The sequence below is a fragment of the Ursus maritimus genome, unplaced genomic scaffold (assembly GCF_017311325.1).
Source record: "Ursus maritimus isolate PB19 unplaced genomic scaffold, ASM1731132v1 scaffold_36, whole genome shotgun sequence".
Classification (NCBI taxonomy): domain Eukaryota; kingdom Metazoa; phylum Chordata; class Mammalia; order Carnivora; family Ursidae; genus Ursus; species Ursus maritimus.
In genome coordinates this window covers 11,112,347-11,123,987 of record NW_024426230.1, presented here as the reverse complement: position 1 = coordinate 11,123,987, position 11,641 = coordinate 11,112,347, and the positions used below count along the sequence as shown (strand labels likewise).

The 11,641-nt window shown below is 41.9% G+C and overlaps 1 protein-coding gene across 2 annotated transcripts in view; it reads left to right on the top strand.

Moving 5' to 3' along the window:
* Positions 1-359: 359 nt before the first annotated feature.
* SNX6 (sorting nexin 6) overlaps positions 360-11,641 on the top strand; it is a 53,920-nt gene continuing 42,638 nt past the window's right edge. Inside the window, exons 1-2 of one of the 2 annotated variants that reach the window (XM_040620827.1) lie at positions 360-466; positions 624-671. In XM_040620827.1, the coding sequence (XP_040476761.1) occupies positions 461-466; positions 624-671 (54 nt within the window). In that variant the 5' untranslated portion in view covers positions 360-460. Of the gene's footprint in view, positions 467-623; positions 672-6,628; positions 6,756-11,641 lie in introns of those variants that run through there. The other variant, XM_008694245.2, reaches the window with a different exon arrangement.

Genomic DNA, 11,641 nt, shown 5'->3' with positions numbered 1-11,641 from the left:
AGGTCCTTAGTTCCCACAATTTCTATGGGCAAAATATTAATTGTGATTAATTACTGTGTGGCATAATACAAAAACTAGGCGAGTTATTGTGGCTTCTTGGAGGGAGCTTGTTTGGGTTTTTTCGCGGCAGCCCTCAGGGAAAGGAAACTGGACAGCTCCCCAGGTGGCATTTGGCCCCTTCCGGGTCAGAGCCGTCCAGCCGAGACTGCTCGCAGCCATGTGGGTCTGGGCCTTTGGGCCCTTTCCGACTGGGGTGCTTCAACCTCGGGCGGAGGGCCCTGCCTTCCTTCTTCCTACAGCTTACGGCCCCCGGCCCTCCGCGCCAGGGCGGGGCGGGGCAGGCTGCTCCGAGACCCCGCCTCCTCCTGCCGCCACCAGCCCCGCCTCTCCCGCTGCTGCCGGCTCCCTCCGGCCCTGCGGTGCGGTGCGCGCCTGCGCTGGCCCTCGCCTCGGAGCAGCCATGATGGTGGGTGTTCTCAGCGGCGCTGAGCCCCGGGCGCGCGGTGGGGGCGGCGGGCGCGGGGCGGGCGCGGGGGCCGCGCCGGCCTAGCACTAATGTTTCCCTTTGTGTCTCCCCAACTCCATCTTCTCCCCTGGTGCGGCGGGGCCGGGCGACCCCGCAGGAAGGCCTGGACGACGGCCCCGACTTCCTCTCGGAGGAGGACCGCGGAGTAAGTTCTGCCGCCTTCTCGCTCACGGGACCCTTCCGCCCCCGCCTTGGCTCCCGGGTGTAGTGCCAGGAAGGGTCCCCGGTCGCGCGGCACCTTCACCCCAGCGTCCTCCTTTCGGTTTCCTTGCTGCACCGCGCCCCGCCCTCTTGCAGCCGTTCCTCCCTCGGGGCCGCTCCGTTCTGATTTCCTGGGGACCCACGGCTGCTTTCTTGTCCCCCGCCCCGACTCGGACCCTCCCTTGGACCTCCTCCCCCGCCCGGCTCGGGGCGCAGGTGGGAAGTGGAAGTGGAGGCCGGAGCTGGATCCTTACCCCCAGCCCTCGACACTTTGGGGGGCTATGAAAACCCATTTTCAGACCTTCGTGGAGGCACCCTTAGTTTTCTCCCGTTGTGGACCTCGAACCCGCTGCCGCCCACTCTTCTCACCTTCTAAAACAGATACAGTACAAGCTTTTTCTAAATTACGCCTTTGCAAGGAATTTTACAGTTGCTGAACCTTAACTCTTGTCCAGTATCCTACCAGATTTTGCAAAGTGCTGGAAGCTCACGGTACCTTCAAGTTTCTTAATGTCCAAAAAATAAATCTTCTGCGGAGTTCCCTTGGTAGTGGTTTGAGACCAAATGCCTGCCACTTAAGAAAGGGCCTCCAGGGCTCCGATTCCTCCCTCCCACTCCCCGCCGCCCCATTTGCCTTGGCTGAAAGGGGGTAATCTGTATAGTGCCTTGTACAAGTGAGCACTTGAAAAATATTGATATATGGGGATTGCAGCTCAGCAGGGTTCCTTGGGTCCATCACATTTAACAGCCTGCCCTTCAGTTTTCCATTTTGCCTTTACTTATTCATGTTAGATAATGTGAAAGATAACATCAGTTAGTCGATTTTTGGCAGGTGATAAAATATTCTTGTAGGATATTAAAGATGTAGTTCATATTAACTGATGAGCTTTATAAAGTTTTCAAATGGTAAGGATACAGAGGGGGCTGCATACTTTTATAAATGATGTTTTAGTAAATTTCTCAGTTTACACAAAAGCATCATTTAGAATTTCTAGTTAGTGTGAAAGCATCATATAGGATTTCTGGTTATTTCTAAAAAGTTTAGTTTCTAATGAGTTTTTAAAAACTGTGTAGATGTGTATCTGTCTTCTGGGATAAGACAGTAGTGTTAGGTGGACACTTAAAAATTACATTTTGGATTTTAAAATAGGAAAGCCAGTAGAGTTGTGTAATGAAAGGAGATGAATTGATTATAGTACAATTAAACTGATTTTTCTAAATATAAAGTAGTTGGCATTCTTTACTTAGATAACTTTGTGTCCAATTTTTGTGGTCTACCAGAAAAAGCAAACAGGATTTGCTCTCTATAAAATCTGACTAATGTTAAGTAGAAGTATTAATTTTTTGAGCATTTACGTTAATGAAAAGCAGAGCATTTTCTGGTTAATATTTGGGTTCGTTGCCTTATGCCTTTGGTAAGATTTGTTTATGAAACTCGAAGCACTTATATAATGTGTCCAAAAACTTTTTTCATGTATTACAAAATTAAAGGGAAAGGGAGACAAAGAGTATGCCTGACCAGAAAGAAATGGAAAAAACATTACTATGAATTACGAAGCATTTAGACTGTCATGGTGAATATGTATATGTGTCCAGTTCTTCCTTATTTTTGTCCTGTGGAACTGGTTGAATCATAGTAATAATAGGTGGGCACTGTGTTAAGTACTGTATAAGCATTGTTTCATTATATTCTCTCATCATCCTTGTGAAACTTTTTGTATTCGCCTTTTACAGACAAGAAATATGAACCTTGGAGAAACTAAGTAAGCGGTGTAAGGTCACACAACCAAAAAGTGGGAGAGGTGGACTTTAAACTAAACCATGTTTTTGATATCAGAGCCACTACAAGTATTTCTCAAAGTGGCCCTGAAACATTTGCTTCAGAATCACCTGGGGTGTTTGAAAAACAAAACAAAAGTTTCTGCGTCCTGCCTTAGTAAATCAGAATCTCCTGAAGTAGGGAGAAGGACAGATAATTACTTCTCTTTTTTAGTACTTCTTTTTCTTCTTCTTTTTTTAAAATCCAGTGTAATCGCCATACACTACTTCAACAAGCACCCAAGAAGATTCTGTTGTGCACTGAAGTTTGATTACAACTGCACAGTTATCCTGCTGTTCCATCATTTCAGGAACAGAAATATCTGGCCTGTTTAAATTTCCTTATATTGTGTTTGTTCTGATAGAAGTAGACTGCCATAATTAGAACTTCTAGACATTATACTTTTAGTTTAGGTTAACTTGTTCAGCCTTTTAAGAAACTCTTGAGAGAGAAAAAGCATGAAGTGCATGTATCAATAGGAATTTTGGTATAAATCATAGATTCAGAAATAATGCAAGCATTTCATACAGAGCTACAAAATTAAAGTCAATATTTTTAAATACATTTTTAAGCAGCCTTAAATTTTCATCATGATTTTTGGAACAGGAGAGAATCTTATAGTCTTAAGAAAATGTTGTTACAGGAGAGAATCTTATAGTCTTAAGAAAATGTTGTTTTGTGAGAGACTTAAAAAGCAGGCTTTAAGAAATACACAATATTGAAAATTACTGGCCACTCTTCAGCCATACCTCTATATAATAGGCTTTTTTTTCCCCAAGATGAAGGACAGTAACATATTATTTAGTAAACAAATGAGCCCTTTGAACTGGGCACATTTTGCTCTGATGTGCTTGTTAAATAAGAGCAGTGGGTGCCAGTGTGTTGGCATAATTCTCTTAGCATTTGATTTGAATTCTAAATAATACATTTATTTTCAGAATTACTTCAGGTGGAGTAACTACACCTCTCCTGGACTCCTAGCTTTGCTCCTCCCTCTCTATTCCTTATCTTTGTCATGTTATCATTTGCCAGTCATGCAGTCAAGAAACCTCTGAATCCTATCCTTCATCTCCATATCAGAGTAGTCACTGAGGCCAGTTAATTTCCTTTTTTTATTTTAAGGTTTTATTTATTTATTTGTCAGAGGGAGAGCGTAAGCAGGGGTGCGGCAGGCAGAGGGAGAAGTGGGCTCCCTGTTGAGCAAGGAGCTGGATGCGGTACTCGATCCCAGGACCTTGGGATCATGACCTGAGCCAAAGGCAAACACTTAACCTACCCACAGGTCCCTGAGGCCAGTTAATTTCATCTCAAAAATGTTCTTTATGCCATCTTTCGTTCGTATGGCCCCACTTAATGTCCTTGCTATTTCTTGCCTGGATTGTAGCAGTACCTGTCATTGGTCTGTGTCTCGTTTCTGTCTACCTTCCAATCTAGGCTTTACATTATTTAAAGTTGCCTAACTTTAAATGACTAAATCATATATCGACACTAGTCAAAAGTATTTACTTGGACCCAGTTCTTTTTGCAGTAAGGTTCAAACTCCTTGGGCTAGCATTAAACACCGTTCATGACACTTTCGGGCTGGCTTCATTTCTCAGTATATCTTTCCCGCTAGACATATTCTAGTCTGATTGTCGTTGTCCAGGCACTTTAATGTCTGCTTTATGCATGCTCATTAATGTGGTAGAATGCTTTTTTCCCTCACCTTTTTTTTTCACTTGAAATTTGATTTATCTTTGAAGACTTGGCCAGATATTTGCATTTTCTTTTGTACCTACACAGCATTTAGTTTGAGCATATTCCACATTTATTGACAGTTATTTTAGATAAAAATGTGACATCAATGATGTTGGCAGAGGATAAGATGAATGTTGGCAGAGGAAAAAGAGAAAGTTCCTGCCCTAAGACCATCACAGTATATTGACAGACTTATCATAAAGTGCCATGGGAGTACAAAGGAGGGAGTGTTTGCCTTTGGGAGAAGGGGAAGTAGTGAAGACGTAATGATAGCTACATACTGCTGTAGCATTTACTGTGAGCCAGGTACTTCCCATATATTAACTCAATTCTCAAATCTCTGTTAAGTAGCTGCTACTATTCTAGTTTGGAAAGGAGAACTGAGGTTCAGAGAGATTAAATAACTCGCTGAAGGTTATAACAGCCAGTATGAGCTGGATTCAGACTCAGGCTCAGTCTAGCTCCAGGTCTGGCACTCTTCAACTGCTGTGCTATCGCCTAAATGAGCTAAGCCTTAAATATTGGCCAGGGATTTTGTAGGCTCTCAGGGAAGGGGAAGGCTTGCCCGCAGAGTGGATAGCCTGGGTGGGTAATTTGGTTCCACCTGGAGCACTTGTTCTCACAGGAAGCAAGGGTAGATAATGGATAGAGTAGATTGAGTGTAAAGTGCATAATAATTAAGATTCCAGGCAGTGGGAGGCCCTTGGGATTTTAAGCTGGGAATGACCTATGCCTAGATGAAAATAGCATTGTAGATTACTCTGATGTGGAGGGTGGGTTGATTCTTCCTTTCACAAGAGAAGCCAGTTAATAGGCTATTGTAACAGTCCAGATGAAAAATGAAGGTATAACTAAATTAGTGGAAGAGAGGATGAAGGAAGGGACATAGCAAAGAGATGTTCAGGAGATAGAGTTGATAAGGTATAGTGACTGTATGGGCTGGGCAGAGGAGAAGGAGAAAATGAGGAACAGGAGAGAAGAACAGAGTTAGGTAGATAATATGTTTGGTTTCATATATGTTGGATTTGAAGTGCCTATAAAGTATCTAATCCCTTTCCTGCCAAAGATCTGTAAAGGTGAGGATTGTGTCTTTTCACTGCCCTATCCCTAGCTCCTAGGACAGTGGTTTGCACATTGAAGGCACTCAGGTGTTTAATAAGTGAATACTTGTAGGCGGATATGTCTAGTTGGTAATGTGAAAGTATGATTGGGAATTTAGAAGAAGAGGTCTGAGTTGATGATAAATATTTAGGAGTTACAGTCGAGAATGGCTAAGATTGCTCAGGGTAGATAGCACCTGTGGAAACCAGCATTTAAGGGTTATAGGGAAGAAATAGATCAGTTGACAGGGCTGAGAGAGGTAGGAGGGATATGAGAGAAGTTCCCAAAAGTTGAGAGAGTTTAAAGGAATTAGAATGACCACCGAGGCAAAATACTGCAGAGAAGTTAAGAACACTAAAAAGTTAGTGGATTTGGAAATTAGGTACTCAGTGTTGAAGGGTTTGTGAGACTGAGTGTAACCTTGAGAAGAGCAGTGTATGAGCAGGTCATGAAGCAGACAGCACAATTAAATGCTCGGTGGACAGATGGACACTGCTTATGAAAAAGTGGAAAAGATGATGAGGTTAGATTTATTTGTAGGAGAGTTTATTGGTAGGTCTGAGGGCAAAACAGCTGCAAATGTTTGTTGGGGTGTGGGAAACCAGGTCACTTGTTGAGAGTGGGGTTGGAAATGTAGAGGGTTGAGGAGGTAAAAGTTTGGAGTAGTTGCTGAAAGGAATCGGAAGAGAGCTGAGCAGATCTACTCTGGAGTGTTGAGTGGTTTTAAGTGACTTTTCTCTAGCCACACAGGCAGCTCAGAAAGCAAAGGTGATTGTTGAATTGATCCTGAGTGCGGGAATTTGCAAGCCAAGTACGGCAAAAGAGCAATGAGAGTTGACGGGACCAGTAAGAAAGGTATTGGAGTGACGTATCATGCAGTGGAGTGGAAGAAGAGGGAAGCAGAGAGGGTAACAGACTGCAGACATACGGAAAGGTCACAGAACAGGAAGTGTTGATAAGGTTAAATTGTACACAGAGTACAGTTGGTGAGGAAAGAGAATGGGAAGTACTTAATTTTGTGTTTTATTACATAAAGTTGATTGTCTCCCTCAATACCGATTTCTTGAAGGCAAGGCTTTTTGTTCACCTTATGTGTACTCCACAATACCCAGGACAGTTGTTTGAAATCTATTAAAACAAGATGAAAATTTGATTATTTGGTTAAAAGTACAGGGAAGGGGTTCCTAGGTAGCATAGTTGGTTAAGCGCCTGGCTCTTGATTTTGATTCTGATCATGGTCTCAGGGTCATGAGATCCAGACACACACCCCCCACCCGTCAGGCTGGCTCTGCACTCGGTGAGGAGTCTGCTGGAGATTTTCACCCTCTCCCTCTGCTCCACCCCCCCACTCATGCTCTCTCCCTCTCTCAGGTAAGTGGATAAATCTTTTTTCATTAAAGGGATGCCTCGGTGGCTCAGTCAGTTAAGTGGCTGCCTTTGGCTCAGGTCATGATCCCAGGGTTCTGGGATCAAGTCCCACATCAGGCTCCTTGCTCAGGAGAACCTGCTTCTCCCTCTGCCTGCAGGTCCCCCTGCTTGTGCGCGCGTGCTCTCTCTCTCTCTGTCTCATAAATAAATAAATAAATGAATGAATGAATGAATGAATAAATAAATATTTTTAAAAGTTTATTAAATAAATGCATATTAGTATGTTGTCTAAAGAGTAAAGTATTAATTTTGACTTGGAGGGAATTCAGCGGTGGACACCGTTAGTACTACCCTAGTAATAGCATAGTAATGTTTTATTGTGTCTTGATATGGTATGTGAGAGGAAATCTGGTTGCAAATGCCAGTTACGACTTTATCTAGTCACACTCAGCAGCTCAAAGTGTAAAAGCAGAGAGTTGATGATTGGATTAATACCAGTTACGAGAATTTGCAAGCTGGGTATGGCAAAAGAGCAGGAGTTGCGAGACCATCAGGAAAGGCATTGGATGGGGCTCCTGGATGGCTCAGGTCAGTTAAGCGCCTGACTCTTGATTTTAGGTTAGGTCATGATCTCATGGTTCTGAGATCCAGCCCCGCCTTGGGCTCTGCACTCAGTAGGGAATCTGGTTCTCTCCCTTTCCCTCTCCCTCTGCCCCCTTGTGTGCACGTGCTTTCTTCTAAAGTAAATAAATAAGTCTTAAAAAAAAAAAAAAAAAAAGGCGTTGGAGTGACATATCATGTGACCCTGGTAATGTTTTGTTGTTTCTGATACAGCGGATGAGAGGAAATCTGGTTGCATATGCTAATTTCCAGAAAATGTATATATAATCAACCACAGAGTTGACTGCTATAAAATAATAATAGAAATGGTATATTATAGGACTTCCAAAATCCTATCTGAGCTAGGAGTTAAACAGATTTAAAATTTGTCCTGAATTAGTGAGCCTAATGGAATTTACTTCTGTCTGTCTCAGGGGTTTTCCGTGTACTGTAATTACAGTTTCTTAGCCCAGTTATGATTACCACCTTTCTTTCTACCCTTCTCTCCATTCAACATGTATTTATTGAAGTCTGCCACTAGAACTATAGCAATGAACAAAACAAAAATCTACGTCCTCACAAAACTGACATTCTAGTTTGGGAGGACTATTAAAAAAACAAAATCTATGGGGCATCTGGGTGGCACAGCGGTTAAGCGTCTGCCTTCGGCTCAGGGCGTGATCCCGGCGTTATGGGATCTAGCCCCACATCGGGCTCCTCTGCTATGAGCCTGCTTCTTCCTCTCCCACTCCCCCTGCTTGTGTTCCCTCTCTCACTGGCTGTCTCTATCTCTGTCGAATAAATAAATAAAATCTTTAAAAAAAAATAAAAAAACAAAATCTAGTAGATGGTAAACAAGTGGTATGAAAAAAAATGAGGGAGGGATAGGGATTGTTTGGGAGTGGAGGGGAGTTGAGCTGTAGTCTTAGGGTTGCCAGGGAAGACCTTCGTGAGAAGGTGACATTTTGGTAAATACTTGAAGAAAATGAAGGAGTTAGTTATGCAGATAGATATCTGGGGGCAGAATATTCCAGGTAGAGGAAACAGTAAATGCAAAGACTCCTGAGGTGGCAGCATGCCCCTGTGTTTAAGGAACAACAAGGAGGTCATATGGCAGGTTTACAGTGAGCCAGAGGAATAGTCGATTAGCCTGAGAGAGGGTGTCAGATACAAATTTTGTAGGGCCTGGGAGACCCCTGTAAGGACTTCAGCTTTTCTCCAAGTGGGGCCCCCTAAGGTTTTGAGTAGAGAAATGATCTTTAGTTTCATGGGATCTTCTGGTAGCTCTGTAAGGAATAGACTGAAGAGAGTAAAAGGTAGAAGCAAGACACCAGTTGGGAGGCTATTGCAATAGAGTTAATTTCCTTTTCTTCCTCCACCGTCCACTCATCTCTGTACATTTGTTTTTCTGCCAAAAGATGAACAACTAATTTTTTAGGAATGTTTTAGGGTAGATACTTTATAATAAATGAGTCAGTATAGTAATTTAGTAGTGAATGTCTTCTTTACTAAATTATATGTGGAAAATTAATCAGCAATAGGGCAGTGTCTTTATCTTATTATTATTATTTTTTTTAACTTGAGAGAGACAGCACAAGGGGAGGGAAGTGCAGAGGGACAAGCAGACTCCCCTCTCAGCGGCTGAGTGAGGAGCCTGCCGCTGACACTCAATCCCAGGACCCTGGGATCATGACCTGAGCTGAACTCAGATGCTTTACCAACTGAGCCACCCAGGCACCCCTAAATTATCTTTTTAATGATATGTATTTATGTTGCTTAATCCATTTTCCCTGCCAAGTCTTTCTCTTGACCTTGACACAAATGTTTAACCTAGTCAGTCTCTGACAAAAGAATACAAAGTTTATCAGCCTAGATAAGGATTAAACCAGTGAATGTCATCGAATGAGAATTTCCTCACAGCGACCTCAGTAGTTTCAGTTAATTAAATGTTGGCGAATCACAAGTTTTTTGTTTTTTTTTTTTAAAGATTTTATTTATTTATTTGACAGAGATAGAGACAGCCAGCGAGAGAGGGAACACAAGCAGGGGGAGTGGGAGAGGAAGAAGCAGGCTCATAGCAGAGGAGCCTGATGTGGGGCTCGATCCCATAACGCCAGGATCACGCCCTGAGCCGAAGGCAGACGCTTAACCACTGTGCCACCCAGGCGCCCCCGAATCACAAGTTTTTTGGTTTCATTTTCCCTTGATAAAAACTCTCTAACATTATTAACTTTAAAGAAAAAAAGAAAATATGCCTGAAAAATCTTGTGTGCGTTTAATGTAATTAACACTAAATTTACAATATGTTACTTTATCAAATCTAAGGAACGATTGATTGGAAGGTATACTTTCTTTTATGTACCACCAAGAAAGAAAAAATATTTTCAGTTAAACCGAAATTTGTCATCAGTTACAAGGCATTCCTATTTCAAATGTTAAAATGCGCAAAATATGCATCTAGATTTGATGAAATATAGCAGATTAGCTTTCAGTGGAAATTTTGTGTTTATGTGGGGGATGATTTCATTTTATTGTCTGGCTTTTCCACTATACATCTTAGTTATTAGAAACAGGACTTTAAAAAAAACCCTAATGTGTGTGAAGCAAATCTTATTACCAAACAAAATAATTCCTTTATGTCTCCTTTTCTCTGTAAGCTCAGGAAATGGGGAAAAAAATAATTGAGGTATGAAGTGTATGCTAGAACTGACTGTAGAAAGATGCAATATCAGGATGAACAGTTCAGCTGGTATTTTGAATTTACTATGAAATATAAATCAAAGGAGTCACAATCTCACCACCAGCATTTTGCTGTGACTGCATTTATGATTCCTGCACTTTTGCTGAGATCAATTCTAGAATATAGTTGCTAAAAGAATGAAAAAGACAAATGATAGATTGGATTAATGGCCATTAAGGCACTATGTGAATGGCTACGAACTTTAATAAGGCATACAAAAGAGAATTTACAGAAGAGGTGAAAAGTAAAGGAGTAGAAACATAAAGGAGGGAACTCCTGGAGATGATTGTGGTAATGATCACAGGGAAGTAACCTGTGTATTTGTCTTCAAACTATATACTTAAAATCTGCATTTCATGTATGTAAGGTATACCTAAAAAGAATCCAAGAACAAAAGCAGTAAATATATAAGAATGTTATTTTTAAAAAGTTACAATTTTAAAAAGCCAAGTGTACTGTCAGAAAAAGGGGGGGTGTATGTGATATATGGGGATAAGGAAATAGAAGAAAAATAATAATTTGGAATAATCTGAAATTGGAAGATCAATAACAATTATTCAGATGTAGAAATCCTGAAAAGTGTGTTTCCACATTGATAATGCAACAGTTAAATCTGAAAATAAAAATGTACATATAGATATGAAATCCGGCAACACTGTTTTATATAATCATTAAAAATATTAGCAGTTGAGATGAAATTTTGACAGACTGTAAAGGTAAAGCAACTCTATAAATCTAGGCTAGATTTCCCAAACACAGTTTTGTTCTTTTGTTGTTGTTGTTGTTTAAAGATTTTATTTATAGGGGCACCTGGGTGGCGCAGTCGTTAAGCGTCTGCCTTGGTCTCAGGGCGTGATCCCAGCATTCTGGGATCGAGCCCCACATCAGGCTCCTCCGCTATGAGCCTGCTTCTTCCTTTCCCGCTCCCCCTGCTTGTGTTCCCTCTCTCACTGGCTGTCTCTGTCAAATAAATAAAATAAAATCTTAAAAAATAATAATAATAAAATAAAGATTTTATTTATTAATTGGCCAGAGAGACCCAGCGAGAGAGGGAACACCAGCAGGGGGAGTGAGAGAGAGAGAGAAGCAGGCTTCCCGCCAAGCAGGGAGCCCCATGCGGAGCTCGATCCCAGGACCCTGGGATCATGACCTGAGCTGAAGGCAGATGCTTAACAACTGAGCCACCTAGGCGCCCCTCAAACACAGTTTTTAAGGCTTTTTCCCTGAAGATTTTTTAAATTTTGATTTTATTTAAATACAGTTAATTAACATACAGTATATCATTAGTTTCAGTTATTCATCAGTTGTGTATAATACCCAGTGCTCATATCATTTGCCCTCCTTAATGCCCATCTCCCAGTTACTCCATCCACCTATCCGCCTCTCCACCAGCAACCCTGTTTGTTTTCTATGGTTAAGAATCTCTGAAGATTGTTATAAGTCTGTGGTAGGGCCTGGGGTTCTGTATTTTTAACAAGCACCCAGGGGGTGGCTGGGTGGTTCAGTCGGTTAGGCAACTGCCTTCGGCTCAGGTCATGATCTCCGTCCT